Below are 20,036 nucleotides of genomic sequence, written 5' to 3' on the forward strand. Positions count from 1 at the left end.
AAGATACCTTGTCATTTTACTCCCATCCTCTGTTACAGACTGAGTTAATACCAGAGTGTGGAAATGACATACTTCCCGAAGGAAACACTTCAAACAAGCACCTCACCTGGCTATTCTGGTGAGATTTGTTCCTTCTGGATACACACCCTTTACAGATGTGATTACTTGCAACTGACAGTGTTCTCTTAAATTGTTAGAAGCTTCCCAAAACACAGGTATGCTATTTTGCAATAACTGTAGCATGACCTGAATCAGTTTTAGAATTTTATTAACTGTGCATGGTGCATTGTATGAGCGTGCTTCAGAGTCAACCATTATCATGCCAGAAATATGCAGACAGACCAATAAGTAATGCAAAGTGTATTTTCTAAAGTTAATATAGAGAAGACCCTTCATGTTAGCCCTCCACCAAGAATTCCCACTTCTGGGCAATAATCATTGAGGATCGCACGATCAACAGATTCCTCAGTTATCACATCTCATGCTGCCTTAATCTCTGAGCAAGCTGCTTTTACAGTGATGCACTTAATACAGGTGATGCAGATTCCTCCCCAATGGTACTGCACCATCACCTAGGTTTCATAGCCTAGATCATGGCATCTTCATGGCATGAGGTTTATGGTGCTAACAGACAAAACTTTTTCAGCAAGAACCTCTTTTCATGGGGAGGAGGAAGTGTCAGAATATGCCAAACCCTGTCTTAGGGCTCTGCTTCTCCTGAGTCTTTTCTGTAGTTCTTCCCTCCTGGGCAGGGAGTCTGGAAGACTATCCCAATACAAGTACTTGTTTTGGGTTTGTGTGGCAGGGTTTTGGTAGCGGGGAAGGGGCTGCAGGGGTGGCTCCTGTGGGAAGCTGCTAGAAGCTTCCACGGCTCCAAGACGGACCTGCCTCTGGCCCAGGACGAGCCCATCAGCGACGGTGGTAGTGCCTCTGGGAGAACAGATTTAAGAAGGGAAACCTGCAGCAGAGAGGAGATTGGAATGTGAGAGAAACCCCTCTGCAGACAGCGAGGCCAGTGAAGAGGGAGGAGGAGGCCCCCATGCCAGAGCAGGTGGATGCTCCCGAAGATGGCCATGACTCTGTGGGAGAGCCCGCACTGGAGCAGCCTGTGCCTGAACGACTGTAGCCTGCGGAAAGGACCTACGTTGGAGCAGCTCATGAAGAACTGCAGCTCATGGGAAGGACTCGCATTGGAGAAGTTTGTGTAGAACTGCCTCCCATGGGAGCAGAGGAAGGGTGAGGAGTCCTCCCCTTGAGGAGGAAGGAGCGGCAGAGACAACATGTGATGAACTGACCTCAACCCCCATTCCCCGTCCCCCTGCGCTGCTGCGGAGGGGGGGGGGTAGGTAGAGAATTTGGGAGTGAAACTGTGCCCAGGAAGAAGGGAGGGGTGGGAGGAAGGTGTTTTAAGATTTGGGTTTATTTCTCACTATCCTGCTCTAACTTGATTGGTAACAAATTAAATTGCTTTTGTTTTTTTCCCCCCAGATTGAGTCTGTTTTGGCTGTGACCATAAGTGGTCAACGATCCCTCCCTGTCCTTGTCTGGACCCACAAGCCTTTTGTTCCATTTTCTCCTATCCCACCGGGGTGGAGATTGAGCAAGCGGCTTCGTGGTGCTTTGTTGCTGGCAGGGCTTAAACCATGACAGTACTACAGAACCATGTTTCCTTAGCTAGATGTAGTTATTCACCACCTCGGATAAGGGTGACGTCTCTCAGCACAGCTATACCATTAATAAAGGTTTGTTTTGATCAAGCTGTAACTACCCAGCAGACCCAACATGGCAAGGCACCTTAGCATATAGCCTACACCTTTGTCATATGCTTTTCATGTACATCTGTCCCCCGATTATGAGTACACTCTTATTACTAGTGTTCATATTGCTGAGGGCACAGGAAGAAGGTGTGAAGTTTTTTTTTCACTCCTCTTCCCTAGACAAAGCTAAGTTTTCCTCAGGTATATGCTATCTGCACAACTCCAGGCTGTGAGCTTGGTGGCTTTGGCAAGCAGAGAAAAGATCTGTCAAGCTGGAGGCACCTAGGACTACAGACAAAGTGTGTTATACACTGAGTGGACAAAAGCCACTGCCTGTAATGCTCCCCCACCTACTGAAGCATCAATGACCCTGCTAAGTCTCATGGGAGAGACAGTATTTCTGCATTCTCCTAGCATATCTGATAGCTCTGTCTCCTGACACAGCAAAGAAAAACTCAGTCAGAGGAGCTGTTTTGGGTTTGTGTGACAGGTTTTTGGTAGCAGGGAAGGGGCTGCAGGGGTGGCTCCTGTGAGAAGCTGCTAGAAGCTTCCCCAGCTCCAAGTCAGACCCGCCTCTGGCCAAGGCCAAGCCCATCAGTGACAGTGGTAGTGCCTCTGGGAGAACAGATTTAAGAAGGGAAAACGTGCAGTGGAGGGGGGAGTGGAATGTGAGAGAAACCCCTATGCAAACACCGAAGTCAGTGAAGAAGGTGGGGGAGGAGGTGCACCGGAGGAGGTTGATGCCCCTGTAGCCCGTGGTGTGGCAGCAGGCTGTCCTCCTGCAGCCCATGGAGGTGAGCAGTGGAGGACCCCATGCTGGAGCAGGTGGATGCCCCTGAAGATGGCCATGACTCCATGGGAAAGCCCGCGCTGGAGCAGTCTGTGCCCGAAGGACTGCAGCCCGTAGAAGCGACGCATGCTGGAGCAGTTCGTGAAGAACTGCAGCCCATGGGAAGGACTCACATTGGAGAAGTTTGTGGAGGACTGTCTCCTGTGGGAGGAACCCCACGCTGGAGCAGGGGAAGAGTGTGAGGAGTCCTGCCCCTGAGGAAGAAGGAGCAGCAGAGACAACATGTGATGAACTGACCCCAACCCCCATCCCCCTGCACTGCTGGCAGAGAGGAGGTAGAGAAAATCAGAAGTAAAGTTAAGCCCGGGAAGAAGGGAGTGGTGGGAGGAAGGTGTTCTAAGGTTTGGTTTTACTTCTCATTTTCCTTGTTTTGATTTGATTTGTAGTAAATTAAATGAATTTTGTTTCTTCCCCAAGTTGACTCTGTCTTTTGCCTGTGACCATAAGTGGTGAGTGATCCCTCCCTGTCCTTGTCTCAACCCACGAGCTTTTCTTTATATTTTCTCCTCATCCCACCACGGCTGGTGGGGGGAAGAGTGAGCAAGCGGCTTTGTGGTGCTTTGTTACTGGCTAGGCTGAAACCACAACAGGAGTTAAGTTATTTTGTTAAAAAATTTATTTTACAAAGCCTATGTTTTTGGACAGCTGCTTAGCAAAGCACACAGTCCACACAGGTGTCTGTCTTCAGAAGATCAACTGCCCCTAGGAAAGTTACCAGGAAAGAGGTATCTGCTTGGTTCCTTCCTGAAATTAGATCAGATCATCACAAAGACCAGCTTCCAAGCAGCAGCATGTTGCTCTTGCGTATGATTTCCAAATTCATAAAATAAATAAAAATAGAGCCTGTATCTCAGCTGCTATTTTTTTGTTGTTGTTGTCTTGTTCAGAGGATCAAGTTAGTACCAAGAAAAATTATGTTCTCTGTGCTTTGAAGCATTAGAGGATAGTAAGATTTCTGCTACCACAGGAATATGAACTCACATGGAAAAGAAACACAATGGGCAACAAAACACCACGCTGTGGACTGTCTTTGAATCACTTGACAATCTGTGATTGTCAAGCCAATGCAGCAATCCCAGTCAAATTTGGGACCCAGTAATTTTCTTAGAGACTATTTAAAGTTTCTAGCAATGGTCATGAAACTAAGAATTCCTTTGTGGGAGCTGCCTGATGTAGTTCAGAAAGCAGTCCCCTGCTGTTGTCAGACATGATGCTGTCATAACTGAGATGCTCTTCCATTTCATGTTTTCTCTTCTTGTCTGGGTCTCACAGCAATCCTTCCACAAGAAGCTTTCTTGCTGAGAGCAGGAGGAAGGAGTCCTTCTTGGCATCAGGAAAGTAATCAATCAAGATCATTGTTATGCTGGAAGTAAGCCATCTTATCTCAAGAAGTTCATATGTCACTTGAAGATCCAAACACTCACTCCACACCACCTCCTGAACACAGGGGAAGGATTTGTGCTGCTTGACCTCCAAGATACATCTCTACATATCTGTCACGCCATCTCAGGAGATGTGGGAGATCAAAACCACCAACAGGATAGGCTATTATCTTCCAGTCACATGAAGTAATTTGACAGTGACCATAATATTCAACGTGGTAGAAGCACACTTGCATAAAAGCAGTATTTGTGTACTTCTCCCAGGACAGCCAGCTAGCATAGATTTTCTAGTGAAGCTCGGTATGACAGATTATGCACACTCAACCTACTACAGAACTTGGTCTCCAAAAGATATGAACATACTGGAGGGAGCCCAGTGAAGAGCTGCAAAGACAATTAAGGTACTGGAGCACCTGTCATACAAGGAGAGGTTGAGAGAGCTGGGACTGCTCAGTCTAGAAAATAAAAGGCTCAGGCTCAATGTGTGTAAGTACCTGATGGGAAGGTGTGAAACACAGAGACAGACTCTTAGTGGTATCCACTGAAAGGACAAGAGGCAATGGGCACAAACTGGAAAAAAGTACATTCAGTTTAAACATAATTTTCATTTATTTGTTTTTAAACTGAGTGTGAACAAACATTGGAACAGGTTTCCCAGAGAGGTTGTAGAATCTTAGACATACTCAAAAGTTGACTAGACACAGTACTGAGCAACCTGCTCTAATTGACCTTGCTCTGAGTAGAGGTCATTTCCAAGCTCAGTGATTCTGTGAAGTAGCAAAATCCCTATGGATATGTACTTCTCTGGCACAGATTATCAGGTAAGATCCTCCTAGTGATGTGATGAACCTGAACCTGCCGAGAATCCACAAATCCCACAGCCAGACTCATTGCTTTCAATTTCCCTCAGCAAAACATGTTTGCAGAGACACTAAGAATGAAAAGCTACTTGCTCTCACAAGAGCTGGAGTTTGATACATATTGCTCATATGTATAATCCACCTCTCTCCTCCTTTGCTCCAGAATCCTGCACACGTAGTATTTCATAGTTAGGTGGAAAAACATGCTCTGCTAGCATAAAAAGGTGAGGAGTCCACAAGACACAGAAACACCACACGGTTATTAGTGGTTGACTTTGTGAACAGTGCAATGTACATATGGACAGCACATTTAGGCAATATCTGTTTTTTAATTAGTAACTTTCATTTCCTGAAGTGTACTGTAAAATGAGCAGAATTTCTGAGGCAGAAAGGACAGTAAGACAGATCTTTTCTTCATCAGTCTGAATTCTAACTCTCATCAATGCATCATAAAAGTAAGGCTATTTTTAACATGCTTGTTTTACTCAGTGTTTCTTGCTCATAAGTAGTAAAGTAGTTCTATGTAAACCTTTCTCCACTGGTAAACCTCACTAATAGTATAGACAAGGGAAATAAAGGTAGTTTCTAGGCCATCATGGGGAAAAAACCCCACCATTAAAACAAATCACCTTTTCTTCCATACTGTCCTTCAATTAATTACATGCTAATGCATTTCAGTCTTAGTTTGCAGGTGTTACCAATTGCCAGTAGAGTACTGTGACATGAGGTGGGCTTAGCCAGCATGTGCATAAATGACATACATTTAAGGTATTATCTTCCTTATTCTCATTTTGGATTTACCAAAAGTCAAGGGGGCTTTCAGTTTTCTAAGAGGCCATTGTCACAAAGGGCAAGGCCTCCTCAGCATGTGTCCAAAATAAATGGATAGTCCTAAAAGTAATGGGAAAAGTAAAACAAGTCTCTGTAGACACAAGGCAACCTGCCACCCAAGTCAGAGAAGAAAAACATAATGCTGTTACTCAAGCTATGGCCGTAATGATCCCATTCACTTCAGTTCTATCAGCATCAATCCTTTCTGAAATAAACCCAAGAGAAGCCGTGATTATACAATGTAATACCTTTGCTTTTAGTAGCTCATTGTCTTACTCGGCAAGATGTTTGATAGCCCACCTAGCCTGGCAGTCTTATGCTTTGGAACTACAACTTTATTCTGCTTAGGAGATGAAAAATTAAAGTTGTTCTTAAAATATTGCACTTAGAAGATACAAAGAATTCTACTATAAAGTTGCAGTCATAGTATTAGCTTTTAAAATAAATTAGACAGAAAGTAGATTAGCAGCACAAATACATATTTTACATCCTTCCCCCTCCCTGCCCTGACATCCATAGTCATCTGTGAGTCCTGAGATCACCACCTCCGAAAATTAATATATTTCATTGGTTTTGCACCAACACAGCACATATTTTCATTTCACAAAACTTCCATTTGTATAAATTTGAATCTGTTGTTTCAGGAAACTCTTTAATTCCTCAGCTTACCAGGGAACGGTAATGGCACCAGCAGTACAGCCCTCCTCATGGTTCAGTGAATGGCAGCAAGAAGTCAGGTCCACTAGAGGCTTTCCTGGCTCCCTGCCAAATACATGGGGGTTTTTGGTCTCTTCTCCCCCCAGAACTGCCAATTATTAGTTTGTGATGCAGGATCATATTTAAGGCATTATAACAGACATAACCAAAGGAAATAATTTCAATTAATGTATTTCCATAATGAGATGAAGAGAAAACAGTTCACTGGATTAAAAAAGTAGTTTGAGTGAAAGCTGTTGATTAAAAAGCAATTTCCCTAAAAATTGTTACTAATGAGAAGTGAGGCACCTTAAGTTCACAGCTGCTAGAGAAGCAGACTTTTCCCACCACCACCTTTAATAAGGTCCACTTTAGAGTTGCTGGTCTCTGTTTTGTGCTTTTTTCAGTCCTTCTTTGCTCGACCTTTGAAGCTATCCATGACATGGAGGATTCCAAAATAGTCCACAAGGAGAGCAACTACTTTCACTGGTAGGACACTGTAAGGTAGGGGAGTTGAAGAGAAAAAAAAACAAAACAAAACAAAACAGAAATCAGAACAGTTGTGCAGTTTTATCACAGAATTAGTTTTACCTGGCTAATACTGGCAAAGGCAGTATACTCTATAGAATATAGTACCGCTGGTCCTCTCAAAATATCCATTACACTCATTTGGCAGCCTGAGTTATTAGACAGATCAATTTCCCAACCTGGCTTGCAACAGAGTCATAAGTGCCCTAATGCTGGAGCAAGACACCAGATAGGCAGTTACTGAGGAGCAGGCCCAGTCTCTACATCCCACAGTAAAACTGCACCCCAATGGAGTCAGCAAGTCACAGCCAGACATTTCTGTCATTGTTCTGTGGTCCAAGGGTAGACTGAACCCCTAAAAACAAAAAAAAGAAAACTCCAGAAATGTGCAGAGCTTAATGAAAATTCACACCAACAAGTAGAACCCTGGTTGGCACTTTTAGTCAAAAACATAGCTGAAACATCCCTGGACAGAAAAGAGAAAGGAAAACGAGGAAAGGCATAACTTACTGTTTCAAAGTCAACAAAAAATAGGTACTGCGTGGTAAGAGCAATATTTCTTGGTCCTGCCGAACAGCAGTGACTATCTTCTCAGCCACATACTCTGGCTCCAGAGACGGAAGCAGATTTGGCCAACTGGAAGAGATTTCTTACTATAACATGAATTGCTTTGGATTCACATTTTACTCAAAGTAAGTCTCCATTTTGCAGTTATTCAACTAAAAGAAGAAATAAATACCACAAATCCTATGAACAAGACCCTTCGTTATGTTAGAGAGTGAGTGGCCATTGTTATTTTCCCTTTGTATGATCTCTCATAAGACAAATCCACATAGTCCTCATATTAAGACACACTAGGCTTTTACACAGCTCCTAAATTTTGTTGTTATATAAGCATACTGAGCAAAGCTATGCCACTGATTTCAGGAAGTGAATGGGGGTTTAGAAACCAGAATGGACAACCTTCCTCGGCAGAAGCCAAATGCTCCGGGACACCAATAAAGTTTCATGTTTCAGCTTAAATGAATAGTAAAGTACTGAGGGCTTTGCCAGTCACTGGATAGCACTATTAACACCCATCTGAGGTCCTAAAAATAACACAAGCAGAGAAAAGCCTAGCTCATGATTTTCATAAAGGAAGTCAAGTACCTAACATGCTAAACATGCAAGTTGCATAAAAACCTCACAAGAGTTTACTCACTTGGTCCTACAGCCATCAAACATTCCTGTGTTTATGATGCAAGGACACACAACTGTGGTTTTAACACCAGTCTTTCCCAGATGTCTCATCTCAAAATGAACTGACTCTGCAAAACCAACTGCTGCAAATTTACTTGCACAGTAATCTGTAAAATAAATAAAACATTAATTGCAGTTAAACATTTTAATTTACTAATTAAACTTTACTAAACAGGTTCAGTGAGTCCTACCACTGAACACGTACACAGGAGCGTTAACAGTTTTTGACAGAGAACAGGGACAAAACTATGCTGTAGTAAGTAAAGTAACTAGCCAAAGTTTGTTGGTTTGTTTTTTTTTTTTTCTTTTTACGGTATACAACAGCAGCACTATGGTATAGGAAAGATATATACACAGTATCTGCAGGAAATTACTGTCCAATAATAAAATACTTTACAACAGAGGAGGAACTGTGTTCATGATTAGGTTACTGATAAAATTTGCCTTTGATGGGATTCACTCCTTTACTTTCCCTCTCCTAAGTTAATTGTTCTAGACTGGCAGACAGAGGGTTTCTCATTGCACCCCTGCTATCACCTTTCCACTCTCTACTGAACAACAGCAAATGAAATTACCTTTTCATACCAGACCTTATCTTTGAATCCATGCACTAGCTTCTTATGCATCAAGCTTTCAAGACTAATACAGTTTCAACCTGAAACTCAATTTGTCTTCATTGTCACTGCCTTGAAGCTAGATTTCTTTTACTGCTACATCACCTGCCCTGGTTTTGGCTGGGATAGAGTTAATTGTCTTTCTAGTAGCTGGTATAGTGTTATGTCTTGGATTCAGTATGAGAAGAATGTTGGTAACACACTGATGTTTTCAGTTGTTGCTAAGTAGTGTTTAGACTAAAGTCAAGGACTTTTCAGCTTCTCATGTCCAGCCAGCAAGAAGGCTGGAGGGGCACAAGAAGTTGGGAGGGGACACAGCCAGGGCAGCTGACCCAAACTGGCCAAAGGGTATTGCATACCATGTGACATCATGTCTAGTATATAAACTGGGGGGAGTGGGGCTGGGAGGATTGCTGCTCAGGAACTAACTGGGCATCAGCCAGCAGGTGGTGAGCAACTGCATTGTGCATCACTTGTTTTGTATATTCCAATCCTTTTATTATTATTATTCTTGTAATTTTATTATTGGTATTATTTTCATAATTATTTTCTTCCTTTCTGTTCTATTAAACTGTTCTTATCTCAACCCACAAGTTTTACTTTTTTTTCTGATTCTCTCCCCATCCCACTGCGGGGCAGCGGGAGTGTGAGTGAGCAGCTGCATGGTGTTTAGTTGCTGGCTGAGGTTAAACCACAACATCACCTTAGTTCATTTTGCTCTCCCTTAGCATACGTTTACCAAAAATGCCTTCTGAGTTTTCCCTAATCTCAACACTTTCTTTCCATCACTGTATGGGTCCTCTTGAATGAATGGCTGAGACAGAGAATGCAGAATGAGATATTGCACCACTGCCTCCGTACCACACCTGGATTTTAGTAGTTCTTTGAGTTAGGGAAACCTGTACAGGACTCTGCTTCGCTTGAGAACATGCTTGCCAAAAAAAAAAAAAAAAAAAAAAAAAGGTGGCCTCTTCCACACCAAATACCTGTAGGTTAACTTTAATAACACTGAAATTCTCAGTTTGTAAAGTTCTATATGGCTCCTAGATTCTCTAACTGCCTTGGCAGAAAAACCTGTTTCACAGCACTGCTGAGCATCTGGAAAACTCTTTTGAAAGAAATGGTCTATTTAAGGTCAGCTAGTTTGAAAGTATGACCATTTGCTTTACCTATACGCAAAGACCCAGAAACTCAAAATTAGGACTTTTTTTCCACGAGTATTGATTGCAGAGTTTAAATCAAACTAATTGTCTAAATGAACATTAGCTTTAATACACTACCTGAAAGGCAATTGATTCCCATCAGTCCCGCTAAGCTTGCAATACTAACCAAGTGCCCATGGTTAGAGGCCATCATCACTGGGAGGAAGGCTTTGTAAGTCTGCAATGTAAGTCAGAGTTGCAAAGAAACATTTTACTAAGCAAGCTACATGCTATAATATTTTGAAGGTGTTGTTTTTAAAGAATTTCTCCCTACAGTTCAAATAAGCTTCCCCCCTTCCATTATGGAAAGGGCAGGGTGGGGGGAAGGGTTTGTTGTTTGAACTCTAGCCTTCAACTACTAAGCTGGGACTTCCCAGGGCCCACCAGTACCACTTTCTCCTCAACACCAAAGACAGATGGTAACTTGCTAGTTGTTAAGTTTCTTTTAGCCTAAAGCTCAGCACTGCAAAATTTCAAATCACTGCAAATTTTGTAAAATAGCAAAAATTTGAATTTCATGTCTTCATTTAATCTTTGTGATTAAATTTATTTATGAAGAAACTGAAACATGTTTTAATATCTTCTTTGCAATTCTTTATGATAAGAACACCATATAGATGACCTACCTTCCCTGGAAGGAAGAAAAGGCACATGAAGTTACTCATTTTGGACAAAAGCCCCACTTATTATTAAGAGCATTGTCTGAACATGTGGTATTTCTTACTGAAACTATCATAACCACAAGGCAACTAGAACACTAACAGAATTGAACACTTCTCTGTTACTAGAGCAGCAACTTTTAGGTTGGGCCTGCTTCATGTCAATTAATATTGAGCGATTATAACATATGACTAGCTTCAGAATTTAGCAGATGGTAAACTTTAGTTCTTAAGAACATTTCTAAATATATAACAGTTTTGCTTCCACCTACCTACTGCAGAAGTTCCCAAAGGATCCATTCTTTCACCCTTTTTTTATTTTACAGACTCCCAGGCATAGAAAGTAATTTCTTGTATAATTTCTGACTGAACTTACAAGGAGCTATACATCCTTGCATATTTTCCTCCGTTCCAAAAGGCAAAATTAACACTGAAAACATGTTGAAAGGATGTTTTAGTATGTATATGCAAAGAACAGGTATTACCCAGAAGTGTGCCATTATGTTCACTTCCAAGGTTTTTTCCACAAGTGAATCTGGAGAATCAATAAGCCTCTTCCCAGTTACGGTACCAGCATTGTTGACTAGGATGCTAACATCGCCAACTTCTTTTTTAACCTAAACAAGAAGCCCCAAGATATTATGTAATAAATACAAAACATGCTTTCCAAGTTTTATACATGAAAACATAAATAGAAATATAGCACATTTCAACTAAGTTGACCTTATTATGCTCGTTACAGATCCAAACACCTCAAGGTTCTTGCACATTTTAGGAGGCCTTTTTAGAGCTGAGCTTGCAACTGGATTCCTTTGGAGGTGTGGAGCCCAACAGCTCCACACAGACTTCTGCTTTCAGCACCTCTGGTTCTTGCTGCATCTGTTCCAGATAAGTCTCTACTGCAGAGAGTTCAACTAACACAACAAGTATTTTGCTACAGTAAACCCATCTTAAAACCAATGAGCAATTCTGTTTGTAGGGCCATTTCTATACCATGCAGTGAGGCACAGTACCTAAATCCTCCGGCGAGTTCCCCAGAATCAGGTACATCAAATCTACGAGGGCTGCAACACCTAAACTTTCACTTGCGACGTTCTTTGCATTATACTCAAATCCTCTAGTGTTTTCCACAGAGCAACTTGAGCACAGAAGCAGTGCTGCCATACGACTTGAAGACAGATTGCACAGTACTTGAGTCTTTTGATAAGCAGAAGGAAAATTGGATTCCCTGTTGGTAGTGTTAATTGCCTACATCCCCAACAGTCCAGGGATTCATCTCTGCCACTGCATGGGGCAGAAGCTACTTAGTAGCATCTTAATATTTCAGATATTTCAAGATTCTTCATGCTGTTTTCCACATGCTCCACTTCTCCTGACTGCAACTGTTAAACACTGACATATATTACAGTAGTTTTTCCACTAGAGTTAATTTCACTTGCATTCCACAGCACACACATTAAACCAGACTTCCCTACAGCTTTCTGGGGAAGCAGATGCATTTTTCTGCCCTCAGTGTGTTGGAATTAGAATGGGCAAATGGTCACTTTCAATAAGAAGTATTCCTCATATGCACAGGCAGCAAGAAAGACCACCTGTAAAATTCATTTCCTCCTTACAACCTTTTTATTTATTCAACTATCTTGACTATTTCAAGCAACTTTACAAGTCAGGAACTTAAAAGCTTATATTCCCAAACAAAAAGGTTTGGTTTTGTTTTGTTTTTTTTTTTTAAACAAGTTTATTTCTCATGAAGACAACCTGAAAGAGCACCGTGTCTCTATTCATATTGACTCTCAGGACAACACAAGAAATGAGAAAACTGTAGGAAGGGTAGTTGTTTGTTATGAAAATTAAACAAAAGTTGTAAGGTTCTAAATAAAGGAAGATTTTAGGACACGTGCATTCACAGAAGGCAAAAGCCTTATGAGCTTCTGGGGCTCATGGTACAGAAGCTTGTTTCTAGTGTATCTGCTTCAATTCTAACACTGTACCAGAACCCTTATAAGATGTCTCCCAGAAAATAAGTTGGCTAAAGAATAACATCTACACATTTAGTTCAGTAAGAGAAAGTATAGTTCTCATTTTAGCTCCAGACTGAGAACTTTCATGAACAGACTCACTTGAAAGAACAACTATAGGCCAGCTGATATGAAGATATTGTGCTAGCTCTCAAAAGGAGAATGAAAATATTTAATGCAGTATTTGAAGTATTGTTCATTATTCTGAGCTATCTGGGAAGAAGCAAATAAGTACTCTATATGTTGTTTAACTTGTGATTTCCAGATCAAGTGCTAAACGTGCTGATCAGTAGTTTTGGGAAAACATGTTGTTGTTATGCCATCTTGCCATACAGTTGCAGATCACAGAACCTCATTTCTTAATGGTGTTTCCTTTGCTGGGTGCCTACACTGACTGAAGAAAGCACAAGCAGACCTGGTAGGCTAGCCTGTATAACAGTAAAGAATTAAAGGATAATTTACCACTGATCCTTTATTCTAGCTTAAATTCCTCATCTTCCTTAAACTTGTTCCAATCTTGTCCATGTTTGTTAACTAAGTAAGGGTTTAAAAAACAGAAAGCAGCCTTGGCAGGATTATACAGAAATTCATCAGCCAGAGCCCCTCTCCACCTAGGTCATTGCTCACACATTCTTGTCTGCCTATTTCCCTTTCAAAATGTTGTCATGTAACAATTTAAATATTTCTGAACCAGTGCCACATGATCTCCATAGGCAGCCTTAGGCAAGTTGTTCTAGTCACCAACCTGAGTATGTACCCCTCATCACAAGTTTAAAATAGTATGCAGAGACATAAACATAATAATTAGTAAACAATGCTTTAATACTGCCTTGTGTCAGATGATCTAGCAATTCTGGAAGGCTGGACCAGTACCCCAAATCTACCCTTTGGGGCAAATAAATACCTGAATAAGTGGTTATGCTGCTTTTGTGCAAACAAAAGATGGACAGAGGTGGGGGATGTGGTACATACAGTTTATAACTTGGTGATTGGGGCATTCAGGTCAGATGCGAGAAGGGAAATGAGAACAGAACCTTGATCATCCCATTTCTAACTAGTGGCGAAAACCTCAACAACCTCTTCCTTTATCACCTGTCTCTACTTAGTCTTCCAAAATATAGTCACACTTTGGATGGAATTCAAAGCAGATTTGAGTGCCTTCTTGCAACCCAGACAAATAATTCCAGCTTTACAACATTTCTGTCCATGCTGCTTCCCTACTAACTAGATGTGGCAGCTCTTTCCTCAGCAAATTGGCTGTTTTAATTCCCTTCTCTTCTCAGCTCTCCTCTGTGCATGACAGAGCCAAGACACCCAGCCCAGGCTTCCACACTCTGCTTTGAGGCCAAGTACAGAAGACCTTTACTAAGCCTTCTCCCTAGCTATTAAGAGGGGTGGGGGGATAATGTCAACTCTCCAGAGCTCTAAACCTCTCCATTTGTGCAGTGCAGCAAAGTATGTTGCAGGTGTTTTAGTCCTAGGTAAGGCAAGCATTATGGAAACAGCTGATCTGGTTAAACATCTTTTTCAGGTATGAACACTATTTCCTGTTTGTTTCTGCATTTATATTTATGCTTTTCTATTGAAGTTTAGTAATGAGCAATTCTCACAATTCCCAAACAGCATTCCAAAGCGTCTACTTTCTAAGAACCACAAGCCCCTCCATAACTGCCTATAAGAGGTGGAAGCAAGCACTGGATATTTTACAGGCAGCATGAAATACCACCAGGAAATGTGCTTCTACTGTTGCTCCTCTGCACAGCAAAGAGGATTCTCAGAAAAGTGGAAAACTGGCTGCAAACTGTCATCTTGACTAACAAGCAAGAAAAAACTGTGGATAAGCAAAAAAGTACCATGCAAGAGGGATCCTGGAAGTAAATCTAAGCCCAAATGCAATTTTGCAACATGATAATGAGGGAAAGGCTTTCATTTCCTCACAAGTAGGAGGATCAAAACCCAGAGTTACTTCTCTCTTTCAAAGCCCTAGATTCTTAAAGTTTAGCTGAACTCAAGGGAAGGAGGGGTAGGTCAAAGAAGGCCACATTCCTTTTGGGGTTGGGTACTTCTGGAACAGGAACATTAGAAATAAATTTTAAGCTATAGCTCTTGATAGCCAAAAGCTGTCCTTTGTGTTGTTGGTACAGGAAAGGAACAAGGACACCACATGTGCAGGGCTTTTTGGTTTTCTTCCTACTGAAGTGACTTTTTCCTAGTCTCTCTGTGTGGCTGATGAAGTACCAGAAGCAGGTATTTAAGGTTCACATACATTTCATTTTGGCTTTGAGATTGTTTTACTGGGCACAAAGTTTTCAACCATATCCTGCCCTGCCTGCATGAATTTAGTTCGCTATAGTCTTGCAAAACTCCAAGTCATTGCATGAAGCTGAATCACCAGAGGGGAAAAAACAGAACCTGGAACCGTGCTGCCTCACCTTGCAAAGGCTGACAGTGAACACTATGAGCCAAAGTCTACTATACCGTATTAAGTAAACAGTGGCACCAGGCACTAATGCTAAAGTCTTTCTGTCACTAATAAGATGGGAAAGTTGTCAGCAGGACATGACGTTTCTGAAATAACAGTAGTAGGGTATTTTCTTCTATGTGGATCAACAGGAGGATTATTAGTGGATCAGCTGTTAGTGAACTGCTGACAGAAACTTATAAGCGAGGAATCAGGCACAGAGACCCTCTTAACACTTCTTTGCTACTGTCTACCTCTGTTTTTATCATCCCTAACCTCTGTCACACACATATCTACACCCTCTTCTCCTTTTTATATTTGGCCAGAAAGGCTCTGCTACTACTTTTCTCTATGGGACTGAAGTGCTAGCCCTTGAGTCCTCAGAACTGAAGGTTAGTTTCTATCTTCTTCATTTCAGTGTCCTTCACATTACAATACTCCCTTCTCCTCCACTCCTCCCAGTTTGGTGGGAAGCCGTTACAGGCCTGCAGTGAGACATGTGCAACTGCTCTGCAGGGATGGCAGATGTGCAACTCAGCTGGTGTAACAGAGCTGCAAGGGGAACCAAGGGTGATTAGCATTACAGCATTACCAGAATACAAAACCAATAGTACCAGCCTCTAACAAGCTGCAAGTCATGCACAAGCTTCACTTATCAGAAAATTTGTTCTAGTCATTTCTGCACAGATAGAAAAATGCAGAAGGCTAGAGCTTCTTAAACAGCACCAAAAGAGGAACATTATTTTAGCCAACAGATGTTCCTGAAGACAGCTGAATTTTTTTTTTTTTTTTTTTTTTTTTTTTTAAGAATTCATCCTCAGGCAAACACTCACTGTGGAAACTTTCCAGTCCAACAGTTAAGTTTAGCAACATTTTAAGCAAATGAGAACAGGTTGTTATAATGGAAACTGTTAAGCATTTTTAGCTTTTGGCAATTCTACTAGTCTGCCCAAAATATCTAACCACATGCTATATTTACAAAGCTCTTCAGAAAGGAAAGTAAGAAGTATTTAAGACTTTAAGATACATTTATTAATTCTGATAAAGTGAGTCTGCAAAAATCTATTCATAGCCATGGAATTATTTAAAAATTGCCTAAAGAGTTAATCATTTTTACAATGTATGGTCTTTAGGGTTTACTTTTGGTAAAAGACTGCTAGAACGTGAAATACTGCTTTAGCTTCAATAAATTGATTTTCTGCACTTCACCAGTAAGTGCTTGCTCAGTAACTGAATGAATGAGAAGCTACCCATCTAAATTAGCTACTGAAAGAGAGAACCAGCTCTTTTTATTTTTGAGAGAACAGAGATCAACAAGTCAACTCTAAGAAACAGTATTCTTGAAATGGGTAGCATGTGAAATACATTCTGAATGAATTAACTTTAATCTCTTGTTTTGAAGTCACTAAAACTTACCATACATGCATGCACTCATCTTAGAATAGTGTCAAAGCCACAAATAAAGATACTTTACCTGATCAGCTACGCTGTAGACCTCCTGCCTTTTGCTACAGTCACAGATGTAACAGTGTACTCTCACTGCTCCATTTTCTCTGGCCAGTCTACTTGTCTCCTTGAGCCCCTCTTGATTAATGTCCCAGAGAACCACTGTGGCTCCAAGGCTGGCAAACTTTAAAGACAAGAATCTTCCAACGCCACTTCCTGCTCCTGTTATTAATACTATTTCACCACTAACATTCTTCTTCCGTCTAGGCACAACCAAGAACACTAGTGACTCCAGCAAGTAATAAAGAGAAAGTGCAATGACTTTCAATGTTTCCAGGAGGAAGTTCATCTTCAGGCTGTTTCTTCAGATACCTGATGGAAGAAAATGTTTACCAGATAGAATAAACCATAAAGAGAGAAAATGCAAACATCAGTATTTCAAAATTGAAAAGCATTTTCAGATCCATTCTAAATATTTTCTCTAGCCTGCTTCTGCGTGGTGTTTCAAAAAAATACATATGCTTACATCTGCACATCTGACCCATTCGTCCTGTTTCTGCATCATCTCTGGGTTGCTCCTACTCTTCTCCAGAATGCAGCACAATTGATTTACCATTGGGCAGAGGCAGGAAACACCTGCCCTCAACTGCTTTAGAAATTCCCCACCCCTCACATCATGGGTTTCCATCTCTGCTCTGACAGAACATGGACTCAAAAACTAGAATCAAAAAAGTGATAGTTGCCCCTTGAGCACCTTAAGCAGAAACGCATGGCAATTGCAAATCAAAACTTATGGCTTGATCAAACAACTTTAGTGCTCACAAGCTAGTACTTCAGGTCAGGAAAAATTCTCCTTTTAGGACCATGACTTTTTTTGCTTTGTAGGCACTCCTTGTCATCAAGAAATCATATGCAGACCAAGTCACAGTCTCAACCCTGCTGAAAAACTGCCAGCATAGGGAGCTTCAGAATACAATATGCTTATAAATCTCCAAAACACACCAGGTAAATTACTGGCTGTCACTACTAGCTTTTCAACTACCAATACTACTATTATTGAGGAAAGCCTGCTTTTGCAATTGAACAGAGTGTTTTGTTTAGCAACGCATTGCAAAGCTGTTGGCTTGCTTCTGTTCGCCTCCCTGCATTAAGCAAATGTCAAGGGCCTGAATCATACCATCTCATGTATGTGTTTAACTTCACAGTCTGTACTCATCACAGTAATGCTGACATCGAGCAGGCATTTAAGTCCTTGAAAGAATGCCATTTATTTCCCAGTATACAAATGCTATGGAAGAAATGCACCTTTGGTCAAAGCAGGTTTTAATCTTTGACTAACTACAGTACGAAGGATTAATATCTTCCTTCCTAGCTAAAGGTAGAGCATGCTGGCACTTACACTTCAACCTTTAGCACTACGAACCCAGTTTGATCACATCTCTTAGTTAACATTGCTATCTATGTGTATAGGTAATCATGTTTGACAAGTGCCAAGAGATAAGTTACTTAGATCTCTGCTACTCTGAGCAAAGTTCATGAAATTTAGCATGTGGACATACCCATGTTATCATGAGTCTCAGGTTTTGTACATGGGAACCAAGGCCAGCCCTGAAAAGGGATAGGCCACTGCTAGAACAGTGCAAGCTATTTCAGAAACTTTTCTGGCAGAAACATAGTGGGTAGGGAAACAAATTCTTCTTTCTGAAGAAGAGTCACAGGGTGAATGTTTTCTGTTCTTTGTTCCCTTTAAAATGGGACAAAATGTATGCAGAGGTTCTGGCACAGTCAAAAGGCAGTAGCACCAGTAAGAAATGGAACAAAACCTCAAAACAGCACAGCAACATTTTTCTAGAGCCAATATTGACATCTCCTGTAATCAGCTGTCACAACTATAAAGCTGCTACAAATATAAGCAAACCCAGAGTAATACAGGAAAAGTGTTATTAAAATTCCACGTACATCAAAAAAACAGCAAGTTTTTGGAAACACAAGTTCCTCGCTGGGTCTAAAACAGAAGCAACATATCTTTAAAATAAATGAAGTTGCTGAATTTAACTTGATTACACTAACTCAATGCACTTAACGCAACATCCTCCATTTGCGTGAAAGGAGATTGGCATCTCTGGAGTAGATAAGGACGTTACAGTAAATGCCTATGGAAAGCAATTGCCTTCGAAGTATAGTACACAATTTGACCTAAACCCAGTTTAGAACTTACGTCGGTAATTTATTAAGTAAAATAATCACGTATTAGGCTTGCACAGGACAGAGGCACACTATATCTCAGAGAAGTACTGACTTTCTCTTAGAGAAGTAGAGTTGTTTTAGGCATACAGACCACAGGAGACTTTCTGCTAGAACACCAACTCCACATCCTTTGATGAGGTGCTTAATTTCCACTGACACATCTCGCCTAACCCAGCTTTGACTGGGCCAAGAGTCCTCCATTCTCACTGGCTCACTGCATTAGTACTGCTAATTACACCAGCTACTGTGACCAACCACATCCATACGGACAATTAAATGAGCCAACACACTTGGCTGATTTTGGCTCCTCAACTAAAGTGAGCAGGGATCTACTTACAGATGAATTAACCAAGGGTACCTTTGGCACACATAAGATCTCGGGTCCCTTCTGATGCCAGGTATTATTTAACATGCTACACTCACACAGACGTAAGCGTGGAGGGGTTTTATACTGTAGTGAAGTATCAAAGGTTTTACAATGGCTCATCAGACAGATTTCTTTCCAAGTGCAGACAGCTTTGCCAGCGCAGACTTTTTGGTACATGTGCTAACGCTGAACAGCCGAGTGGCTCTTGCAGACTGTGTGTGCTCACAAAACTAAAGGAGAGAATCGAGGCTAGCATCTGAACCTCAAAACACCTCTGTGCTAGCCAAAGGGATTAACGGTTGATCACACAATCACCTGAGCAGAGTTTGGCAAGCACACCTTTGCTCACTGCATCTGGAGGGTTGCGACCCTCCCAAAACCACAGTGGTCCTGTAGCCAAGGTGGTCCAAGGACTGAGGTGTAGCAACACCTTCCTCACCGCCTGGAAGGCGCCGGACAACCTTACCCTCACTTGGCACACCTCGGCCGCTAACCCAATTAGCGTCATTAAAAAACCCCACCAAACCAAACCACACGCGGTCTTCTGCTGCGGTGACCAGCTCCCCGTCCCCTCTCGGGCCCGCCTCCCCGTTCCCCCCCGCTCCCCGCAGAGCGGGACCTGCCCTCGCAGGGGCGAGAAGAGGCGCCGGCAGGAGGCTGCGGCCGCGGCTGCCCCCGCCGAGCGCCCTGTCCCGGCGCTCCCCCAGCCCAAAACACCCCCGGCACCGGGACCCCCGCGGCCGCGGGTACCTCCGCCTGCCGGGCTGAAGAACGGAGAGGGGCACCTCCGCCCGCCCCACCACGGCGCGGCGGCCGGCGGCTCCGGGGTGGGTGGCAGAGGGAGAGCGGGGGTGACCGGCAGCAGGCAGCGCGGCAGGG

The 20,036-nt window shown here is 42.1% G+C and overlaps 1 protein-coding gene across 5 annotated transcripts; it reads right to left on the reverse strand.

The window, feature by feature from the left end:
- Positions 1–4,579: 4,579 nt before the first annotated feature.
- LOC128142095 (epidermal retinol dehydrogenase 2-like) lies at positions 4,580–20,033 on the reverse strand. 5 transcript variants are annotated; one of them, XM_052787777.1, is made up of 8 exons: positions 19,208–19,377; positions 19,149–19,175; positions 16,572–16,915; positions 11,104–11,235; positions 10,038–10,137; positions 8,106–8,250; positions 7,415–7,540; positions 4,580–6,873 (listed from the first exon to the last, which is right to left on the reverse strand). In XM_052787777.1, the coding sequence occupies exons 3-8, from the start codon at positions 16,890–16,892 to the stop codon at positions 6,780–6,782; spliced, it is 918 nt and encodes a 305-aa protein (XP_052643737.1). In that variant the 5' UTR covers positions 16,893–16,915; positions 19,149–19,175; positions 19,208–19,377; the 3' UTR covers positions 4,580–6,779. The 5 variants fall into 5 exon arrangements, with proteins under 5 accessions (XP_052643737.1, XP_052643738.1, XP_052643741.1 ...); XM_052787782.1 differs by lacking the exon at positions 4,580–6,873 and adding an exon at positions 6,914–7,259 and having other exon boundaries at positions 19,208–19,378; XM_052787778.1 differs by lacking the exons at positions 19,149–19,175; positions 19,208–19,377 and adding an exon at positions 19,908–20,033.
- Positions 20,034–20,036: the final 3 nt, after the last annotated feature.

This window comes from Harpia harpyja, chromosome 5 (genome assembly GCF_026419915.1).
Source record: "Harpia harpyja isolate bHarHar1 chromosome 5, bHarHar1 primary haplotype, whole genome shotgun sequence".
Taxonomy (NCBI): Eukaryota; Metazoa; Chordata; class Aves; order Accipitriformes; family Accipitridae; genus Harpia; species Harpia harpyja.